The sequence below is a fragment of the Muscardinus avellanarius genome (assembly GCF_963383645.1).
Source record: "Muscardinus avellanarius genome assembly, chromosome: 10".
In the NCBI taxonomy this organism is placed as follows: Eukaryota; Metazoa; Chordata; class Mammalia; order Rodentia; family Gliridae; genus Muscardinus; species Muscardinus avellanarius.
The window spans coordinates 104,786,182-104,809,515 of NC_137796.1; the positions used below are offsets into that span (position 1 = coordinate 104,786,182).

Below are 23,334 nucleotides of genomic sequence, written 5' to 3' on the forward strand. Positions count from 1 at the left end.
GGGGGTGGGGTCAGCCTGCCAGCCCCAGCTGGGAGCTGCTGCATGCGGGTGGGTGTGCGGGCGGGCGCCGCCTCCGCACGGGAGCGGCTCTGTGGCTCTCTTCTACGAGCAGGGGGCGGGGTCGGTAACTTGGTCACTTGGTCGGAGCCACCCTGGGTGGATTTGCTCCGAGCAAGCGTCTAGGAGCTGGGCGGGGCCGAGGCTCTCCTGCCCCGGGCTGTGGTCTGCAGTTAACTTGGGGGACGTGGAGGGGGTGTGGACAGAACCCGGGATGGGGACCCGAATGGAAACGGGACTTGAAGGAGGCGGGATGCAAGGGGGACAGGGGAGAGAATTAGCTCGGGGTGGAGTTGTAGACCGAGTTGGTGAAGGATCCAGGGATGCGGATGGCGTCGGGGATCTGGAGCGAGGAGAGGCGGGTCAGCAGTCTTTGGCGTCTGGGTCAGGGGGGTCCCCGGGCTCCTAGAGCTCGGCGCGGGGTCGGAGATTCCTTTCCTCCGCTTCCCTTCTCACGCCTCCCCGCCTCTCGCTCTCCACCCCGCAGGGACCCTAAGTGGCGACTATGGGCAGACTGGGCTATTGGACACTGCTGGTACTGCCGGCCCTTCTGGTCTGGCGCGGTCCGGCGCAGGGCGCGGCGGCGGAGAAGGGTCCCCCGGCGCTGAACATTGCGGTGCTGCTGGGTCACAGCCACGACGTGACGGAGCGCGAACTTCGAAACCTGTGGGGCCCGGAGCAGTCCACGGGGCTCCCCATGGACGTGAACGTGGTGGCGCTGCTGATGAACCGTACCGACCCCAAGAGCCTCATCACGCATGTGTGCGACCTCATGTCGGGGGCGCGCATCCACGGCTTGGTGTTTGGGGACGACACCGACCAGGAGGCTGTGGCCCAGATGCTGGATTTTATCTCCTCACAGACGTTCATTCCCATCTTGGGCATCCACGGGGGCGCATCTATGATCATGGCTGATAAGGTAAGGCCTGGTATGACGGGCTGCCGGGACCTGGCAGCCACGGCAGGCCCAGGGGCCCCTGTAGCACCACCCGAAGGCGCCAGGGGTCCTGGCCTCTGGCCCTACTGAGAACTAGGCCTGGTCTCTCCAACCTGGAAGTGAATGGAAATACCCTTCGCATTGGTTCTGAAAGTGAGATTCCCAGGGGACCTGGCTGTGCCCCTGAGAGGCACAGAGCAGGGTGGAGGGGGCGGTGGAACGCTTGGGGTTCCGAGTAGCCACAGAGGCAGCCTGGGAGCACCCGGGACAATGCGGCTCCTCTTCCTATAATATCCATTATTGGGGGGGGGAGTGCCCATTTTTTCCTACTTGTGGTAAGTGCCTAAAACATAAAGGACTGTGGGATGAAATGTGAAGTTTTTAAGTCAAACACAACAAAGGGACTTACACACACAAGAAGTCTTGCCTCCCCCGGCTCTGATTGGCAGACGGGAGGTGGGCGGGAGGAAGCTCGGGCCCTTCCTCTCCCCGTGGGTGTGAGTGGAGGGGAGTGAGTCCTGGACCAGGGCACAGAGGGCCCGGTGTTTTCCTGACATGGCACTTGTGCAGGGCCCGCACTTTATGGCAGTGTTTCCCAAACCCTCGGATGCAGGAGTTGGCTGGAGTTGAAGGGTTTCGGAAGGAGGGGGAGTGTGTGCACAGCTCTTATGATGAGGAGGAAGGTCGTATTGTGGACAGCTCCGGGGTCTGGAGAAAAGGGGAGAGATGTTTGAGGCATGATGTCATTGGAGGGTCTGGTTGGGAATCATTCTGAAGTGGAGGGAGGGAAGAGGGTTGGAGGCCAAGGTATGAGAAAAGAGGAGGGGTGGGAATTCTCAAGCCTGGTGACTCCATCAGTCCCAGGAAAGGATGGGGGAAGGAAGGGTGAACGGGCTCCTGCACTGTGGTCCCCAGCTCCAAGACCTCCTTGGAGTGATGCTTAGGTGGCAGGAGGCATCCTCCTGGTCAAGCGCACGTTCCTTTTGGCGTCCTCAAAGCACTGGTGTATTCCTCAAATCCGATTCCGGCTCTGCTCAGCACTTCCCACCGGGTCCTCTGGGAACCGTATTAATTCTTTCAGGTCTCTGGGGCTGCAACACATTCAGCTGAAGTATACAGCCGACGCAGTATCTTATTAAACATTCATTCTAAATGGTTTGCAGCCTAGCAGAATCCTTGTATGGCTGAACATCTTCCTAGCCACCTCTCGGGTTTGTGTGTGTGTGTGTGTGGGGGGGGGCTTCTTTCTGGGATAAAGAAAGTAGGGAAAAGCTGTGCTCTGCTTCCAGTGCGTAGGTCGTTTCTGAACTGCAAGGAGAATCCTGTAACTTTCAGATGAAGTCCAGAGACTTGGCCGAGATCACACAGTGGGGGATGGAACTAGAGACCTAGTTTTCTGGTCCCAAGCTGTCGTCTTACTTTCCAGTGAATCGAGTCCACCCTTTAAGTTTTCCATTCCATCTCCAGGAAGGACAAGAGCTCAGTCTCATTTTATAGAAGGCTCTGAGCCACAGAGAGGTGCTGTGAGCCTCCTAGGCTGAATGCACAAAGAGGAAGAATAGCAGTTTCCAGGAGGTGTGGAGGGTGTGCTTTGGGGAGCCTTCTTTCCTTCTGAAATTTTGACTATAGAAACAACATAGAAAAAAAAAATATCGAGAGTGACATTTCTGGATCCGCGAGGGCCCAGCACATCAGAGTGGAAAACTCAGGTAGGAGGTGAATTGGGGAAGGTGGCTTGAGTCCGGGAGATCTGAGTAGCTTTCTGGCTGTCTTCTAAGTGTGAGCTGGCAAGTGACCACCCAGGCCGGCAACTGCGTCTCCCTTGAGAGGGACAGGAGAAAGGGGGCTTTGGAGAAGTCAGGGGGTATGGGCGGATGTATTCTTCTCTCCTATGGGATGAAACTGCTTTAGGTAGATAAAGGTATGACCTCACTTCAAAGTAAGGATGGAAAAAAGGGACCAAGAAATGGTGAGAGAAACAAGAAAAGGACATTTTCAGAGAAAATAAGATTAGAGGGAGATTGGACAGTGGGTAGACAGGAGGGGAAAGATAGGGTCTATTGGTTCAAAATGGTGGAAGGCATTGAGATCTCTTCACTGTTGTTGAGGAGGGCTCAGAGTTGGCCTTGGAGAGGCTGCCCTGCTCTGGGCTTCTGGTGGAACTTAAAGGAGCTGAGGCAAGGTGGCCGGGAGCCCAAGAAGTCAACAACACCGGGGCCTCTGCTGGGTCCTGTTTGTGGGACAGTCAGGTGATATTGAGACGAGTTGTTTTTAAGGGTGGTATTTTCAGTAACCTGGATATGTTTAACAAGGAAAGAAGGCATCTGAGACGGGAGCAGACTTTCCTTCTATTAGTAGCCCATCTAGTTGTCACGGGCCGTAGCCACCTGTTTTGTTAGAGGTGGATGTTGAGTGGTGTTTATTCAGCTCCAAAGAAGCAGCCAGTGGGGTGCTGCCTAAAGCTGTCCTGCGGGGTGCGCCTGTAGCATTGTGACCACAGTGTTCCAATCCCTCCAAATTTGTAAGATGCCTGGGCCTCCCCCCAAGATGACCTGGACTTGGCAAAGTTGCCTGGACGACACCTGCATTGTCTCCTCCTCCTCTTCTGTCTTCTACACCTCCCTCTCTTCTTCTATGGCAGGGATGGAGCCCAGGGATAGTCTATCTTTGACTTATACCCACAGCCCTATTTTATTTTATTGTGATTATTGTTTTGTGTTTGACAGTAGGAATTGAACCCAGCGATATTCTCTCTCTGAGCTGTTTCTCTAGCCCTATTTTATTTTTTATTTGGAAACTACGGTCTCACTAAGTTATAGAGAGAGGGACTCACTAAGTTGCTGAGGCTGGCCTCGAACCTGTGATTCTCCTGTTTCAGCCTCCCAAGTACTGGGATTACAGATGTGTTCCACCACGTCCAGATCCTTGTTCTTGCTTCTTAATTGGTCACATGGTAGTCCCTACATGGGTAAGAATGGTGGTTAATTATCCACCATTCTTTTTTTGTGTGTGGGTCTGGGGATGGAACCCAGAGGCATTTGATCTCCAAGCTACACCCCCCTGCCCTATTTTTTTTTATTCTTTATTTTGAGACAGGGTCTCATTAAGTTGCAGAGAGCCTCACTAAGTAGCTGAGGCTGTCCGTGAGCCACGATCCTCCAGTCTCAGCCTCCTGAATGCTGGGATTACAAGCGTGCGCCCCCACGCCTGGCTCCCCACCATTCTTAATGAACACCTGCACACACAGACACACACACCTTCACCCTTCCCTCAGTTGACCTAACCCTTGAAGAAAAGAACACAGCTTTATAATCACTGAAATACCATCAAGTGGCAGATTTTTGTGGTATTCATTGAATTTGCAGTGGAGATATTACATTTTTTGCTTGCATCAGTGGGTGGTCTTGCAATATAATGAATTTAGAGGATAAAAGCGTGTTCAATGTAAAGTTCTGGTCTTATTTTGGTTTGCCCACCTGGGCTCTGTCCCCGCGACATGCACTCCGGCTGCAGTAATAGTCCCCAGGAAATCGAGTACATGGACTAGACCTTCACATTTCTGCTCAAGGTTTCCAAGACTCGCTCTCCCCCTGCTCCGAGGCAGAATAGACAAGGCTCAGATTTTAGTGATGTCTATCTGTGGTGGTCATTGTTTGGATTTTACTTTATGGGTTTTATTTATTTATTTATTTATTTATTTATTTATTTTTTGGTGGCACTGGGAGTGGAATGAAACCCAGGGGCTTTTCTACCTCCGGGCTATACTCCCAGACCTATTTTATATTTTATTTGGAAACAGGGTCTCACTGAGTTGCCGAGAGCCTCACTAAGTAGCTGAGGCTGGCTTTGAACCTGTGCGATCCTCCTGTCTCAGCCTCCCAAGCGCGGGGATTATAAGCGTGCGCCACCACGCCCGGCCTATATGCATTATTTTTATACATACCCCATCTCCTCTGCTCAGGTATAAGCCCCTTGAGGGCGGATTTTTAAAAATGGGTTTCTGTGTATTTTTAAAATCTCTTATTGGCGCATTGTAATTTTGTAACATCATGAAGTTGAAAGGGATGCAGACACGTACACGCACAGCGTTTGCTGTGATTCCCACTGAACCCCACCCTGTGATTCCTACTGAACCCCACCCTGTGATTCCCACTGAACCCCCCACCCTGTGATTCCCAGTGAACCCCACCCTGTGATTTCACTGAACCCCACCCTGTGATTCCCACTGAACCCCACCTTGTGATTCCCACTGAACCCCACCCTGTGATTCCACTGAACCCCACCTTGTGATTCCCACTGAACCCCACCCTGTGATTTCACTGAACCCCACCCTGTGATTTCCACTGAACCCCACCCTGCTCCCCCTACTTCATACATGTTGGTGAGATGGGTGGTGATGTCTTCACATACTGTTCACATATTATCTGGAAGGGAGATTCTTCTTGTGGTACTGGGGATGGAATTCAGGGGCATTCTATCTCCGAGCTAAACCCCCAGACCTACTTTTTCTTCTTTATTTTGAAACAGGGTCTCCATGAGCTGCAAAGGGCCTCGCTAAGTAGCCGAGGCTGTCCCAGAAATGCGATCTTCCTGTCTCAGCCTCCCAAATGCTGGGCAAGAGTGTGTCACCATGCCTGGCTCTCTGAAAAGAAAGAATTGATAAAAAAAAAAGTATATAAAGAGCTGGGTGTAGTGGCACATGTCTGTAATCCTTGGAAGGCTGCGACAGGAGTATCACACAGGTTCGAAGCCAGCCTCAGCTACTTAGTGAGACCCTGCTTCCAAATAAAATATAAACTAGGTCTGGCAGTATAGCCCAGAGGTAGAAAGCCTTTGGGTTCCACCCCCAGGACCACCAAAAAAAAAAAAAAAAAAAGAAAAGAAAAGAAAAGAAAAGAAAAGAAAAAAAAGGGCTAAGGAGATAGCTCAGAGGTAGAATGCCCCTGGGTTCAATCCCAGTACCCAAACAAACTAATGGACAATGTATATGCTTATTTTAAATAACAGATTCTCCTCCTCCACAGATACCTTAGAAAAATGATGTCTTTTCATTATAGAACACTTAGAAAGGATATTAAAGTTTAAAGAATAAAAATCTTGCCTCAGATTCTGTTACCAGACGTAGCCACAGCTGCTCCTTGGTTGCTTTGCCTGGAAGCTCTATGGTTTGAACTATGAATTCAGAATTCTCCTATGTATGTGGTTTGGCTATTGTACTTTGTCCTTCTGTGGACTTTCTTAGGAGATTCAGGGTTTTCTTTAATTCTGAAAAAAGCTCAGCCAGGGATAGTCTATCTTTGACTTATACCCACAGCCCTATTTTATTTTACTGTGATTATTTTTTTGTGTGTTTGGTAGGAGGAATTGAACCCAGGGATATTCTGGGTTCTGTTGGGATTTCCTCTCTGCTAATATTTCCATTCTCTCCTTCTGGACACACACACACAGTCTGTGTATATGTACTTTCTCAAAACATTCTTCATGCTTCTTTATTGCTTTCGGCTGTTCTCTTTTTCCTGCTTTGGGAAGGTCTCTTCAGTTCTAGACTCCAGGTAACTGCCTTGTCTTATCACTATCTGGTCTATTATTTTCCTTATCTTTCAACAAAATATTTTTTGTGGCACTAGGGATGGAACCCAGGGACCTTCTACCTCCGGGCTACACTCCCAGACCTATTTTTTATATTTTATTTGGAAACAGGGTCTCACTAAGTTGCTGAGAGCCTCACTGAGTAGCTGAGGCTGGCTTCGATCCTGCGCGTTCCTCCTGTCTCCGCCTCCCAAGCACGGGGATTACAAGCGTGCGCCACCACGCCTGACTTATCTGTCAAATTTGTAACTTAAAAAATGATAAGCGGCCGGGTGTGGTGGCGCAAGCTTGTAATCCCCGCGCTTGGGAGGCGGAGACAGGAGGATCACGCTGGTTCGGAGCCAGCCTCGCTGGCTTAAGAGACCCTGTTTCCAAATTTAAAAAAATATAAAATAGGTCTGGGAGTGTAGCCCGGAAGTAGAAGGGCTTCCAGAAACCCCAGTACCACCAAAAAAAGAAGAAAAAAAAAAAAGATAAGCGTATTCCCAGGATATGCTGTTGGTCCCTTCTCTCTATTTTTCTCCTTAAGAACAGCCCTTCTCCGTTGATCCATGTAAGTCCCTCCTCTGGCCCTTTAAGGAGTTCAGTCCTACGAGTTATGAAGCCTCCCCTGTTGCTCTAGCATTTTCACTTCTTTAGTCATTAATTCTTCCATTTGCAGAGTCTATTCATTGGATATTCTCTAATTTTTGCTTGCAAACTCACCTTCAGGGCAGTTTTCAGGTATCTTCTCCCTCGTGTCTGTAAGAGTGTAGAATTTTTAAAAATTTTAATTGGTGCATCGTAGCCATACATCTTATTGGGGTACACGATGGTGGAGGCACACATGCACCCAGCACCCAATTTGCCCTTCCCCAGTTCCCGCCCCATTCCCTCCCCCTCCCTCCTTCTCATGCTTGGCTGAGTGACTGACATTGAGATGGTTGTTAAGAGTGTGGATGTTTATGCTAGAACTCCTGTCAGTAGCTGCCCTCCGGGGCCTGTGTTGGACGTTGGGGACCAGTCTCACGCTGGTGGCTTCGTGTTGGCTCCTCGACACAGGGGCCTCCTTTTGCTGTGACTCTTGGTGATTGAAAAATATGTTCCCCCTCACTCCCAGTGGGCAGCAGGATTCCGTCCCCCTTTCCCTGGGGGGATGTTGACATCCTTGCCTCACATCGGATCATGCATCTTTGATTCCTATTTGAAACTCACACCCAGGGCCTCTGCATGCTAAGTGTGCGCTCTACCACGGAGTTACACGCCAATCCCGTATCTCACCTGTTGATTCATGCATTTTTAGAGAGTACTTTGTATTTATTTTTTGGTCTGTGGTTCCCTTATCTCATTTCCAAGTAATGCTATGTGAATTTCAAAATAACTGAAGATTTCTGTATAAATTCTGTGTCTTTGGAGCAGAAGAGGGAAGTCGCCGAATGTGTTCATTCTGATGTCGAGACAGTTTTATTTCCCAACCTGCTCTTATGTTTTTAAAACTTGATTATATATTCTCGGAATTGTCCCCCGATTAAATAGACTTCTCAAACTTGATTTGCAATGGCTGCAGCGCGTTCTGTTTATACCACAATCTTTTAAACGGGCCCTCCACTTTTCCTGCCTCTGGGGAGACTCACTGCAGGCCGGTGCATGTGCCCTTTCTTGGCCCCAGCTCTGGCCCGGCCCTGTGCTACTTGGTGACTGTTTCTTGGTGGAATGAATCAAGCCACTGGCCGTCACGCCAGCTTGCCGCCGCTTCCAGACGAGCACATCGCAGTGTGTTCGTGGCATTCCGCACGCCGTGTTTGTTCCCTGAATGCCAACCGACCTCCTGTGTGCGCGCCAAGTCTTCTCTCTGGTGGGAGATAATTACCAGCCACCCTGGGGATGAACACGAATTGGGGGCTTACATCTGAAGGGCTCCTGAAGCAGCTCTGAGTCACAGATCATCGGCAGGAGGCGGACTTAGTGCTCTGGTGACCCGGCAGTCCCTCAGGGAAGGGCCTTCCCATGAAACACCGAAAGCTCCTGGAAAGGGCACCGGGCAGACGTTGGTGGAGTCCCACTCAGCTCCGGCTACACAGGCATCGAGGCGGCTTCTGGGAGTGCGGGAGGTCTATCTTTAGCCCTTCCATGAGCACGCCATGTGGAATCATCGACTCCCCCTCAAAGAAGTCATCAGAAGGCAACAGGCGAGTCCCCAGGCGGCCCCCAGGCCATCAGCCGTCCTTGGACCTCAGACCCTGTGATCTGGTGGGCTGTGGGCTGGTGTCTTGCTTTTCTCTGGTAGCCTTGGGTGGAAGATGCTGCTCTAGGTAGAGTGGTGGTGAGGGGAGAGAGAGAGAAGGAGAGAGAGAGAGGAGAGGAGAGAGAGAGGAGAGAGGGAGGGAGAGAGGGAGAGAGAGGAGAGAGGAGAGAGAAGAGGAGAGAGAGGGAGAGAGGAGAGAGGAAAGAGGGAGAGAGGGAGGGAGAGAGAGAGGAGAGAGGAGAGAGGGAGAGAGGGAGAGAGGGAGGGAGAGAGAGGAGAGAGGAGAGAGGAAAGAGGGAGAGAGGGAGAGAGGGAGAGAGGGAGGGAGAGAGAGGAGAGAGGAGAGAGGAGAGAGATAGGAGAGAGGAAAGAGGGAGAGAGGGAGGGAGAGAGAGAGGAGAGAGGAGAGAGAGAGGAGAGAGGAGAGAGGGAGAGAGGGAGAGAGGGAGGGAGAGAGAGGAGAGAGGAGAGAGGAAAGAGGGAGAGAGGGAGAGAGGGAGGGAGAGAGAGAGGAGAGAGGAGAGAGGGAGAGAGGGAGAGAGGAGAGAGGGAGGGAGAGAGAGGAGAGAGGAGAGAGAGAGGAGAGAGGAAAGAGGGAGAGAGGAGAGAGGGAGAGGGAGAGAGGGAGAGAGGGAGAGAGGGAGAGAGGGAGGGAGAGAGAGAGGAGAGAGAGAAAGGAGAGAGGAGAGAGGGAGAGAGGAGAGAGGAGAGAAGAGAGAGGAGAGAGGAGAGAGGAGAGAGAGAAAGGAGAGAGGGAGGGAGAGAGTGAGGAGAGAAGAGAGAGAGAGGAGAGAGGGGAGAGGGAGAGAGGAGAGGAGAGATAAGAAATAAAGGAGTCTTATGGATGAATCAGAGGTGGATGCATGGCTGGAGAGGAGAGAGAGAGAGAGAGAGAGAGAGAGAGAGAGAGAGAGAGAGAGAGGACAGCAGAGAGGAGGAATATGAATTATGAATTGACTCTCAGGTTTGTGATGGGGATTGTGTAGCTTCTCCCAACACTTTACTGGGCCATCATGTGATGAGAGGTTACAGGTTCTTAGCTGGTGTGTTTCGTGTCTTAACTCGCTCCCCATACCTTTATCTTTCAAATTTGAATGAGTTGCCAACATTTTCAAGTTTAGATCACTTTAAAAGATTACGTTTTTTAAAAAATTTGGTAATGATGATTCAAACCCAGGGTCATTCTTACCTCTGAGCTATATCCCCAGCCTTATTTTATTTTATTTATTTTTTTGGTGGTACTAGGGGTGGAACCCAGAGGCTTTCTACCTCCGGGCTATACTCCCAGACCTTTATTATATTTTATTTGGAAACAGGGTCTCACTAAGTTGCTGAAAGCTTCACTAAGTAGCTGAGGCTGGCTTCGAACTTGTGTGATCCTCTTGTCTCAGCCTCCCAAGCGCGGGGATTACAAGCGTGCGCCACCACACCTGGCTTTTATTTTTGTTTTTAAAACACGGTTTAGCCGGGCATGGGCATGGTGGCGCACGCTTGTAATCCCCGCTCTTGGGAGGCGGAGACAGGAGGATCACGCACGTTAGAAGCCAGCCACGCTGGCTTAAGAGACCCTGTTTCCAAATAAAAAGTATAAAATAGGTTTGGGAGTGTAGCCCAGAGGTAGAAGGGCTTCCAGGAACCCCAGTACCACCAAAAAAATAAAAAAGCAAAAAAGGAAAACCACCCTTAAAGCAAGGTTTAGCCAGGCGTGGTAGCGCACACTTGTAATCCCAGCATTCGGGAGGCCGAGATCGGAGGATCACGGCTTGTGGACAGCCTCAGCTACTTAGTGAGGCCCTCTGCAACTCAGTGAGACCCTGTTTCAAAAAAAAAAAAAAGAATAAAAAATAGGCCAGGGGGTGTAGCTCTGGGGTTGAATACCCCTGGGTCCCATCCCCAGGTCCTCACACACAGAAAATAAATAAAACAAGGTTTCACGAGGTTGATGAGAACCTCACTCCTTGCAGAGACTGTTGTCTAGCCTGCGACCCTCTTATCTCAGACTTCCAAGTATTGAGATTACAGCCATGCACCAGCATGCCCACCTCAAATTTCATGCTTTTTTTTTCAAACATCAGAAACATCCGAAATCTTAGCCCCCTGGGCCCACCGTTGCGAGCAGCAGCAGGCCCTCTCACCCACCTCTCCTTAGATACCGCAAGTGGCTTCTTTTCTCTAGTCCCTGGCTTGCCCACTCTCCTTATTTATATTATGTTCTTGGCCTTGAAGGCAGCAGGGACGGAGGCCCCTGATGTCTGTGAAAAATCAGAAAAGAAGTGGCCTTTGTTAAGAGGGAACTTCTCGGGCATTCTGCTCCTCTGGCAGCTGCTCCTGGGTAATTAACATATGCCAGGACATGCAAGTGGCCGCACCGCTGTGCTCACTGCTACCATCACCAACCCCGTGGGCCCCCGGGCCTCGAGTCCTCAGCATGGTCCTCCAGGCAGCCACCGCCAGGCAGCTGGGGCTGGACTTGCCCAAGAGTCAGAGGACCGGAATTCTACTTCTGAATACCAGTGGGAAACGCCCCTCACCTTTCTCGACCTCCTGTTTCCTTCTGCATAGTGAGATTTGGGGATAATGTTATCTCTAAGGCCCCTTCTGGTTCTCAATATTTTATGTGCCCTCAAAAAGACCGGCAAGGGCCGGCTGTGGTGGCACATGCGTGTAATCCCAGTACTTGGGAGGCTGAGACAGGAGGATCACAGGTTCGAGGACAGCCTCAGCAAATGGTGAGACTCTCATGAACCTGGTGTGACCCTGTTTCAAAAATAAAAATAAAATAGGGCTGGGGATATAACTCGGAGGTATAATGCCCCTGAGCTCAATCCCTAGTGACACACACACACACACACACACACACACACACACACATACACAGAGCCAAAAGACTGGCAAGATGGGCGTGGTGGTGCACATCTGTGATCCTGTTGGTTGGGAAGCTGAGACAGGAAGATCACAGGCTTGAGGCCAGCCTCAGCAATTTAGCAAGACTCTCATAAAAAAAAAAAAAAAAAAAGATTGGCAAGAAGCAGGCCAGCAGTGGTTATCCTTGGCTGATAGATTCACTGATGTTCTAATCTTTTTGGGGGGGGGATTGAACCCAGGGCCATTCCACCTTTAAGCTACACCCCCAGCCTTGTTTTATTTATTTTATTTTAATTTTTTTGGTGGTACTGGGGGTGGAACCCAGGGGCTTTTCTACCTCCGGGCTATACTCCCAGACCTATTTTATACTTTCTTTGGAAACAGGGTCTCACTGAGTTGCTGAGAGCCTCACTCAGTAGCTGAGGCTGGCTTCGAGCCTGTGCGATCCTCCTGTCTCAGCCTCCCAAGCGCGGGGATTACAAGCGTGCGCCACCACGCCCGGCTTTGTTTTTTTTTTATTTTGAAACAGGGTCTCGCCAAGTTGCTGAGGCTGATCTCAAATCTGAGATCCTCCTGTCTCAGTCTCTCAAGTCCTGGGACTACAAGCAGGGGCCACCACGCCTGGCTCCAATCTTCTAAAGAATGGCATTATTGAGTGGTGAATATGTTGGACCTTGAGTTGAACTCAGGTTTAAAATTTTGCCACTTACCACTGGGGTGAACACGGGACAGGTCTTTATATCTCTGAACCCCGATGTCTTCATATGTAAAAGAAAGGCGGTGACGGCACCTAATTCATACAGTTGTGAGGCTTAAGAGAGTTCATGGAGCCCGGTGTGGTGGCGCATGCTTGTAATTCCTGCGCTTGGGAGGCGGAGACAGGGGGATCGCGCAGGTTCAAAGCCAGCCTCGCTGGCTTAAGAGACCCTGTTTCCAAATAAAAAAATAAAATAAAATAGGTCTGGGAGTGTAGCCCGGAGAAGGGTTCCATCTCCAGTACAAAAAAAAAAAAAAAAAAAAAAAAAAAAGATTTCATGGATCTAAAGTAGCTAGCTCAAAACTCATAGCTCAGTGGCTCATAACAAATGCTCATTACAGGGATGATAGTATTATTATAGTTACCCTGCAGAGTTTTTATTTTCTTTCAATGAATGTGTACTTTTTAGTAACCAGAAAAAGATGATCAGAGGTCATGTGATCTTTGAAAATATTCTCTGTAAGAAACTGGGAATAAAACCTACAGCATGTTCAGAAATGGAAGCTCAGAGCTAGATGCGATGGCGTGTACCTGTGATCCCAGCACTTGGGAGGCTGACAGAGGAGGGTTGCAGGGCTAAGCCCCAGATCGGCAACTCAGACCGTCAGCAACTTGGCAAGACCTTGTTTCAAAATTAAATATTAAAATGCATGAGGATGAAGCTTGGAGATAGAATGTCCCCTGGTTCAATCCTCAGTACAAAACAAACAAACAAGCAAACAAACAAAAACCCAAACCCACAAGACACAAAAAAAAAGAGAGAAAGAGAGAAAGAAAGAGAGAAAGAGAGAGAGAAATTGAGGGTCCAATATGACTATGTCTGTGATTCATATTTTCTCAACTGGAGCGACCATGAACCTGCCCAGCTCTCTTTGGACTTGCCCTGAGCGTTATCCTGGCAGGCTGGAGACTAAGCGTGGTCGACGTGCCTCCCACCTCTATCAGAGGAGACCATCTCTTTGACCTTAGCACTGAATGACTCCACCAAGCACACCATATGTTTGCCCTGGCTGTAGAGTGGAGACGTATATAGTTTCTCGTTTTATTTCTGCCAAGGATTAATGAGTCAGTGATAACCTGGGGGATTTGGCAGCTTCAATGATATTTGCTTAAAGAATCCCTATTTTCAGATGAGGAAATGAAGTTTCCAGGAGAAAGAGTTGCAGGGATTTGTTTTGATTCCTACAGCTAGAAACTAGGTCTTTGGGCTCCTGTTCTTTTGGTCTTATTTTATTACCCTTTCAAGTCAAAGATTGTGAATCCGGGGGATTGGATTAATGACAAAAGATATTTTGTGCTTCAGATAATAGATTTTGTTGTTAATATTTTTGGTTGGCTTAACAAAAATGATTAAGGTATTGATGGAGAAATTAAAATTCAAAAATCTTTCCAGGTTGATATGATCTACATGACAGACCACAGTGGAGGGTCCTCTTTCCCAGCTTTATTGAGGTATAATTGACAAATAAAAAATTGTGCCTATTTAGACAGGAAGATTGCATGTCCGAAGCCAGCCTCAGCAACTTAGCAAGGCCCTCTGCAACTTAGTGAGACCCTGTTTCAAAATAAAAAATAAAATAGGGCTGGGGATATAGATCAGAAGTAGGATGTCCCTGAGTTCCATCCCCAGTACTACAAAAAATTTTATATATTTGAGATGTACAATGTGATATCTTGATATATATGTATACATTGTGAGGTGATTTCCGCAGTTTAGCTAATTAATACACCCATCCCCTCACATAGTTAGCTTTTGTTTTTTTGGTGATGAGAATACTTCCCATCTACTCTCTTAGAAAATTTCAAATGTACCACACATATTTATTAACTGTGGTCCTTGGGTCTTAGGTCTCTAAAACCTGCTCATCTCAAGAATGAAAGTTTATGCCCTTTGACTATTATCTCCTTAAGGAATTGAGAAGAATTTGTATTAGTGAGGATTTTATTTTTCACTAGTGGGAGTGATTTTGGCGAGGTTCGTGACCTGCATGCCACATCTGACTCATGGCTGTCTTTTGTTTCAACACTCCTGTATTTTTATTTTTTATTTTTGTACTGGGGATGGAACCCAGGAGCATTCTACCTCCGAGGCACACCCCCAGCCCTATTTTTTTTTTTTTTTTAGTCTTTATTTTGAAACAGAGTCTCACTGAGTTGTAAAGGGCCTCACTAAGTAGTAGCTGCGGCTGTTGTGAACCACAGTCCTCCTGTTTCAGCCTCCCAAATGCTGGGATTACAAGCATGTGACACCACGTCCGGCTACCAACTCTCCTGTGTTTTAAAATGCTTGGGTCTTAATGTCTTTGGGGGAGGCAACCATTTCCAAGGTCACTACAGCCCGATTGTATCCAGCCTGATCCACCCATTTGTGTTAACCACAGGGTCTCTGCAAGCATAGGACCTTGTGGTACACAGTTGCAGGGTTTTTGTTTGTTTATGTCTTTGTTTCTTTTGCTTGGAGCAGAGCTCAGCAGGCTGTAAGTAGCCAAATGACTCTTAAGAAAGCAGAGGCCACATTTATCCTCATATTATTCTCCCTCTGTTGTTCAGAGGGCTTTCGGCTGCAAGTAACAGACTGAACAACAGTGACTTAAACCACTGAATGTCTTATTCAGTATATTTATTTATTGGAGGTGTTGGGGATCGAACCCAGGGCCTCACATATGGTCTACCACTGAAGTACATCCCCAGCCCAGTATTTTTCTTTACTAAGCAGGCCCAGGTCTAGTTTAGTGACATAATAACCTATTCAGCAACTTTCTGTCCTTTCTACCTTCCTTTCTCAGCAACTGGCTTATCGTAGTGACAAGATCGCTGCCTCTGTGCCAGCCATCACATCCTCAAATCCCATCACACAGAACAAGAAAAGGGAGAGAAAAATAAGGTGTTTAATTCCCCTAGAGCCTTTATCCTTTATCCTAGAGCCTTTATACTGAGCTAGAGTTATAGCTCAGTAGCCAGAACAGAGTCACATTCCTACTGCTCAGAAATCACTGGTCGGGACGGACAGTCCAGGACTCCTCTCTGAGAATAGATAACAGCCCCCCGAGCAGCATTTGCTTGTGTTAGCAGGGGTCCAGGGGCAATGCCTGCGTGGCGAGGCTGGTGATATTTGCAGCAGCACTAACATCGTTATCTGTAGAGGGTCACTTAGTTCCGCTGGGTAATATTTAAAGATGGATGTTGACAAATGGCACTGTGTGCAGGGGAAGGACCCTCAGGATCGTGTAGGATCTAAGTGAAATATGTTGAGTCTCAGACGCCACGTTCAGGGCTGTTCAGCCTGGAGAAGGGAAACTGCAGAGGGGGATTTGCAGACGTGTTCGGATACCCCATGGCCTGTTACAGGGTAAAAGGTTTAGTCTTCATCTTTTTTTGTTGTTATTGTTCTGGGGGACAGAGCTGGGAGTGGAATGCTAAGGAGAGAACTTGCAGTTTGACAGGAGGAGCTCGCCCTGGCAATTAGGGCTCACAGAGCAGGAGAACAGCCAGGGCATGACCAAGCCGAGCGACAGAACCATGGTCAGGAATGGGGTCGAGATTTGGGTCTGCGTTGGCAAAGTTGGCTTGGATCACCTCTGGGGTTCTTTCTTATTCAGACACCTGCACTTCTCAAATTCTTATTTTTTTTTTTTTTAATCCTCAAGCCCTGGTGGTTTAGGCCCTTGGTTTTGGCTGGAAATCAACAACCTCCCTTTCTCCAAGTGTGTGAGTAATTCAGTATAAATTTGCCTGGCATGGGGGAGGAATTTATGATCCCTGCATCACCACCTCAAATCCCCAAAGGACTTCACATCATTCTGAAGGGCAGACGATATTTGAGAAGCAGGAAACCTATGTATATATCAACTCAACTCACACACATATATAAATATGAGCATAAGTAGGTCAGCCCGTGTTGTATTTACTAGTGGAAATGTTCTTTGGCTGAGAGGCTCATCTGCAGAAGATGATGTTTAGAATAATTGCTAGTGGTCTCTAAATAGGGTGTTTTTGCAATTGCATCGAGTTTAATCGCCATTGCTTATTAAAATATGTTCACATTTTTTTGGTACATCTTAATGTAGTAATGCACCTATATTCTGGAGAGAGAACCAGACCCCCCTCAGATTTTCCAGTTGTGCAGTTATTCTTTTGCATTAGTTCTCCTCCCCCTGTGTTTTGAACGTTTGCTTACTACAGAAAAGGCTCTGGGACCCTTCTGCTGTTTCTCTATATCCCCTACCCTCGTTGTCCTGGCCCCTCAAAAACAAAACCTGAAGTTGCTTTTCAAGTGCTCTGCCTTCCCAAATTTTATAACTTTCCGGATGATGGAAAATGGACATATTTTCTCAAATTATTCATTTATCTTGAGAAGGTGGTCATATCTAGGGTAAAAAAAAGAATTTTTCGCATAATATATCACCCAGCATTCAGGAAGGATACTTGCTCGATTCATCAATCATGGGTCTCCAGACTCCTCCCCTCCCATGGCATCCACTTGAGGAGGAAAAACAGTTGATTTCCATTAGTAGCTTTTGATGAAGTTAGTATACGACAAAGGCCTTCTTCTAAATTTCAAGCCTAGCCCGAACGCGGATCATCGTTTCTCACTGGTCATAAACACTGCCTCTTTGCTAAAACAAAGGAAACTCACTCTAGAGCGTAGCTCTTGGCTTACATTCTTGCACAAAGAATTTAAGGTGATTTCAGGTGATCCAGGGGTGAGCGCGGACCCCTTTATACTCTTCCCACAGACGATTTTATTACTCATACAGTGGTATGATTTGTGTGATTCTGGGGGTGCACACGTCCTCCTGGGACTGATGTGTAGTGGTCTCCTTATCTCTGGCCTCTCCTTCTGCAGTTTCAGTCACTCACAATTGGCCATGGTTTGAAAATACTAAATGGAAGATTCCAAAAACAGTTCACAAGTTTTCAATCATGTGAGGTTCTGGACAGTGTAGCGAAAGCCCATGTCCTCCTGCTCTAAGTTGCCTGGGATGAGAATCAGCCGTTTGTCCAGTGTATCCAGGCTGTATATGCTACCCGCCCATTCGGCGCTTAGCGGTGGCTTTTGGTTATCCAATCGCTGTCATGGTGTGTGTGTGTGAGTGTGTGTGTGTGTGTGTGTGTGTGTGTGTGAGAGAGAGAGAGAGAGAGAGAGAGAGAGAGAGAGAGAGAGAAAGACTGAGATAGACTGAGAGAGGAAATCACAGTTGAATAACTTTTACTATGTGATATATATCACATATGTAATATTATATATATATATATATATATATATATATATATATAGTGTGTGTGTGTGTGTGTGTGTGTGTGTGTGTGTTACTTGAGATTGAAATTAGGGGCATTCTATCTCTAAGTTACTCTCCAGTCACATTTAATTTTTTATTTTGAAACAAGGTCTTACGTGGTTGCTGAGAGTCCTTTTAAGTTGATGAGGTTGGCCTCAAACCTGTAATCCTGTCTCAGCCTCCTAAGTACTGGGATTATAGTCTATACTACCACGTCCAGCTAGACTGTATTTTTTTTTTTTTTTGGTGGTACTGGGGTTCCTGGAAGCCCTTCTACCTCTGGGCTACACTCTCAGACCTACTATATATATATATATATATATATATATATATATATATATATATATATATTGTGTGTGTGTGTGTGTGTGTGTGTGTGTGTGTGTGTGTGTGTGTGTGGTACTGGGGTTCCTGGAAGCCCTTCTACCTCCGGGCTACACTCCCAGACCTATTTTTACATTTTTATTTGGAAACAGGGTCTCCTAAGCCAGCGCGCGCGCAACTGGCTTCGAACCTGCTCGATCCTCCTGTCTCCGCCTCCCAAGCACGGGGATTACAAGCATGTGCCACCACGCCCGGCCTATTTTATATTTTTGAAACAGGGTCTCTTAAGCCAGCGTGGCTGGCTTCGAACCAGTGTGATCCTCCTGTCTCAGCCTCCCAAGTGCAGGGATTACAAGCGTGCGCCACCATGCCCGGCTAGACTGTATTGTTATAAGTGTTCTGTCGTGTTATGAGAACCCTTACCGGGGCCAGCATGTTGTGTGGATATACGTGTGGTCAATTTGTTTGCTTTGATGTAACTTTGAATCCAGATGGGAAAAACTTCACGACTGAGGCCCAGCATGATACATCCGTCATCAGGGTGGTGGAGGGGTCCTGGGAATATAGATGGGCGACTTCATGCAGAGGTTGCAGGAGGGGTCTAGAGTCAAATTGGAGGACCTACGTAGAAGGGGCTGGCATTCACGTGCCTGTCCTCGGGTGGCCAAGGATGCACCGAGCCCCGAAGGCTGGCTCATGGGGGCCTAGAAGTGAGTGTACAGTTTAAGCGCTCCTTTTCTGAACATGTTTCTCAAGCTGCCAGGCACGGGTGATGTTTTGAGAGCATCCACTTTCCTCAGGATACGGCGTATAGAGCAGTAAGCTAGCACAGGCATCTCTTCCAGGCCCGACATGGAGCTTTCGCTGGCCCCTGTTCTGCTGTCCCTGAGCAGTGGCTCAGCGTCTCCGGCTTGGTCTTGTCTCTTCAAATTAGAACTGAGCCCGGAAGAGCGCGTGGCATTCGGAATCCCGATCGCCTCACAGTCTATAGTTCTGGGCCTGGAGAGAAAAGATGTGTTTTCCAGGTGAATGCTTTTGAAGCTACGATATCTGGAGGGCAGAGGAGAGGTAGTGCTAGTCGGCTCGGTGAGGTTAATCCAGAACCTCAGGAAGAGATGTTGAGAAAAGGCTGTCGTGAGGAGCGTGGCTTTCATTAGTGGGGCTTTGAAAAGGGCGGGTCCTGAGTGGAGGCTGGAGCCAAATCTGCATTTTCTTTAAGTGATGTTGGTTTTGCCTTTGACAATTGTTACTAGTTTTTTTCTTCCTTTCATTTTCCTTGATCTTTCTCCATCCCTTCCCTCCTTCCCTCTCTCCCTCCCTTCCCTCTTTGCTATTTAACAGCATAATTTTTTTTTTTGTGTGTGTGTGGTACTGGGGGTAGAACCCAGAGGCTTTCTACCTCCGGGCTATACTCCCAGCCCTATTTTATATTTTATTTGGAAACAGGGTCTCACTAAGTTGCTGAGAGCCTCACTAAGTAGCTGAGGCTGGTTTCGAACCTGCGCGATCCTCCTGTCTCAGCCTCCCAAGCATGCGGATTACAAGCGTGCGCCACCACGCCCGGCTAACAGCATAATTTTTTTATCATGAAAATTTCAAAGACATACACAAATAGAGAGACTGGAATAATGCTCTCCATTCACCAGCGCCAACAATTATTAGCGTAAGGCCATTCTCACCGCATGTACGACGTCACCCACTCTATCCCCCGCTGCAGGATCATTCTAAAGGAAACCCAAGAGGCAGTTGCATTTCATCTGCAAATGTCAATCTAAATCTGGAAAAGATGAGAACTTTAAGCACTGTTTAAAAGAAATGAGTGCAGCGAATGTAACAGTAATCTAACGCGGGTACACTTTGGAGGATTTGTGAAATTCAGAGCAGAGTAAAGAAAATTAAAAATGTCTTTCATCTCATCATCTACAGACAAGTGCTATTAATGTTTTGGTATATTTCCCTCTAGTCTTTTATTTCTATGCCTTATATGCAAATTTACATACACATATATACCGATCACATAATTTTTTAGATAGCTTATAATTCATTTAACATTCTATCATGAGAATTTCAAGTTACTTATAAACATTCTTGTGTGCTACATTTTCCATTCTATACGTACATCACAATTTACTAGATAATTGAAATTTCAAGTCTGTCACTAATAAAAACCATACCTCAGCCAGGCATGGTGGCACACACCTGTAATCCCAGGACTTGGGAGGTGGAGACAGGAGGTCTCAGCGATGCTGCCAATCTCAACAACTTACAGACCCTGCTTAAAAAATAAAATAAATAGCCGGGCATGGTGGTGCACGCTTATAATCCCCGCGCTTGGGAGGCGGAGACAGGAGGATCGCGCAGGTTCGAAGCCAGCCTCGCTGGCTTAAGAGACTCTGTTTCCACATAAAAAAAATGTTAAAAAATAGGTCTGGGAGTGTAGCCCGTGGGAGTGTATCCCAGAGGTAGAAGGGCTTCCAGGAACCCCAGTACCACCAATAAATAAATAAATAAATAAATAAATAAATAAATAAATAGGACTGGGAGTGTAGCTCAGAGGTAGATCACCCTGAGTTCAAACCCTTGTACCAACAAAACTAAACAAAACAAAGCAAAACACTCCCAGTGAATATCTTTGTAATGAAGTGTCTGCACTGTGGGTTACTATTTTTTTTTCATTATTATTTTTTTTTTATTTTTAATTGGTGCACTGTATTCATACATCATAGTGGGATACATACTTTTGTAGACATACATGCACACATTGCCCAGTCAGCCCCCACCCGATCCCCACCCCATTCTCTCCCTATCCCTCCCTCTCATGCTTGGCTTAGTGATTGACATCTAGTATTATAGTAATTTATCAAAAATTAAAAATGATAATCTCACATAACAGTTTCATTTGTCTGATACCAAGCTTTTGATGACTTAAAGATAACATTTCAATATTTCTTTTTGCTTTCTTTCTTACCAGAGAATATTTTTTTTTCTTTTATTTTTTTTAGGTGAAACTATCATATATTTATATATTTATTTTTCAGAAAAAAAATCTATCCTAATATGGAATATGGACTCTAGGTACCCACAATGATCTTGAAAAAGAACAAAGCTAGAAGATGTATATTTTCTGATTTCAAACCATATAAAGCTACAATAATTGAAACAGTGTAGTACTATTCTAAAGGCAGATATATAAACCATTGGAGTTAAATAAAAGCCTAGAGCTAAATTCTTCCCTATATTGTCAAGTTATTTTTGACAAGGTTTCCACAAACATTTGGTGGTAGAAATAATAATCTTTTAACTAAACATTGTTGAAACATAATAATTACATGGAAAAGAAAAAAGTTGGACCCTTACCTAATCCCATATACAAATATTAACTCAAAATAGATAAAAGACCTAAATATAAATCTTAAGACTATAAACTTTTAGGAGAAAATCTGGGTCATAAAACCTCACAACATTGAAATTGGCAGTGATTTCTTGGATATGATTTCAATGGCACAGGCAACAGAAGAGTATACAATCTTCCTAAAAAATAAAAAAAAATTGTATATCCAAAGACAATGTAAACAGAGCTAACAGTTACTAATAGAATGGGATAAAATATTTCCAAATGCTATATCTGAAGGTATATTAATATTCCAACTAGAAATCCTAAAAATTAACAACAATAAAGGCAAACAATACCCTTTAGGATAGGTAAAAGACTAACATAAATAATGAATCTCCACAGATAACCAATCTTAGTTGTCTGTTGGATGGAAAGTCATGTTTCTCTAGTTCTGATGTGTGTTACCTATTTCTTCTTTGTAGTTAATCTCTTTGAGTTTTTTCTCTAGTGCTGGTTTTGAAGACATAAATTCCTTCAATTTCTGTTTGTCATGGAAGCTTCTTATTTCCCCATCTAATTTGATAGAAAGTTTTGCTGGGTAGGACATTTTTGGCTGGAAGTTGTTTTCTTTCAAAATTGGGAATATGTTACTCCAAGCCCTTCTGGCTCTCATAACTTGGTTTGGGAAGTCTGGAGTGATTCTAATTGGTTTGCCTCTGAATGTCACTTGGCCCTTTGCTTTTGTTGCCTTTAAGATTCTCTGCTTGGCTTCCACATTGGTCATTTTGACAATTATGTGGCGTGGGGATCCTCTTCTCCGATCCTGTCTAAAGGGAGTTCTATACGTTTCCTGGACCTGCGTATCGACCTCTTGCTCTATATTTGGAAAATTTTCTGCTATTACTTCCTTGAAGAGATTTTTGATCCCTTTGGTTTCACTTTCTTTTCCCTCCTCTATTCCAATTATTCTTAGGTTAGCTCTCTTAAAATGGGCCCATATTTCTTCAATATCAGATTCCTGCTGTCGGATATTTTTTTCTAGATTAGAAACTATGCGTTCATTTTTGGAATGATCATCTTCTAAGAGCGAGATTCTGTTCTCCATGTGTTCTAATCTGTTGTTTGTGCTTTGAATTGAGGCCTTTACTTCATTAATTGCATCCTTTATCTCTTTTTGGCTCTCTCTGAGTTCTTTTCGAAGCACCTCTATTATTTCTACAGTTATTTTCCTGATTTGATCTTCTAGAAATCTCTGATTTTCTGTTTTATCGGGTTCTGATGTTGTGGGGTTGTGAGCATTCATTGCTCCAGTATTATTCCTCTTTCCCATGATTTCGGAAGATTGTGCCTTCTCTGGGTTCTTCCCTTGGGTCACTATGACTTCACTTAAGGTGCTCTGGATCTCGAGTCAGTAGTATCTCAGACCCCACTACTCCTTTACTGGGTTTTATCACAGAGTCTCCGACCCAGAGAGTCGATAGAGGCTGCTTTAGACTGTGGGGGGTGCCAGGTTGCACGTTCTCCTATGGTGTGATATCACTGCCACCGCCCCTCTCCCACTGGGTCAGGTCCCAGTGAGTACAGTAATGGGATATTTCCGCTGTGGCCCACAATTTGACTCACTGTTCTTGAGTACGCAGATGTAGCTCTACTGAATTCGGTGAATTCGGGGCTGTTGCTGCCGGTGGCAATATGGCGCTGCTGCTACGCCCTTGGCTATGGGGCTGGCGTTTTTTTTTCTTGGTTTTGATTTCCACTCTGAATCCCTGCAGCGTGTGCTGAGCTCAGCCACTGGAAGCTTTAGATGCCCTCTGTGCCGAGAAATCCCGCCTGGCTGTTCCACAGCGGCTCCCCTCGGCTTGCTGTGGCCGTCCGTGAGTTCGCCGCTGCCGCCGGCAGTATGGCGCTGCTGCCACGTCCTCGGGCGGTAAGCCGCGTCCTCGGGCGTGAGGATCTCCTCTGTTGCTC

The 23,334-nt window shown here is 46.7% G+C and overlaps 1 protein-coding gene across 1 annotated transcript in view; it reads left to right on the forward strand.

Annotated features, from left to right (window-relative positions):
* Window positions 1–562: 562 nt before the first annotated feature.
* GRIN2A (glutamate ionotropic receptor NMDA type subunit 2A) overlaps window positions 563–23,334 on the forward strand; it is a gene marked incomplete at both ends in the record, with an annotated part of 411,861 nt that continues 389,089 nt past the window's right edge. The window contains one exon of the mRNA XM_080704218.1: window positions 563–976. Within this exon, the coding sequence (XP_080560344.1) occupies window positions 563–976 (414 nt within the window). The remainder of the gene's footprint in view (window positions 977–23,334) is intronic.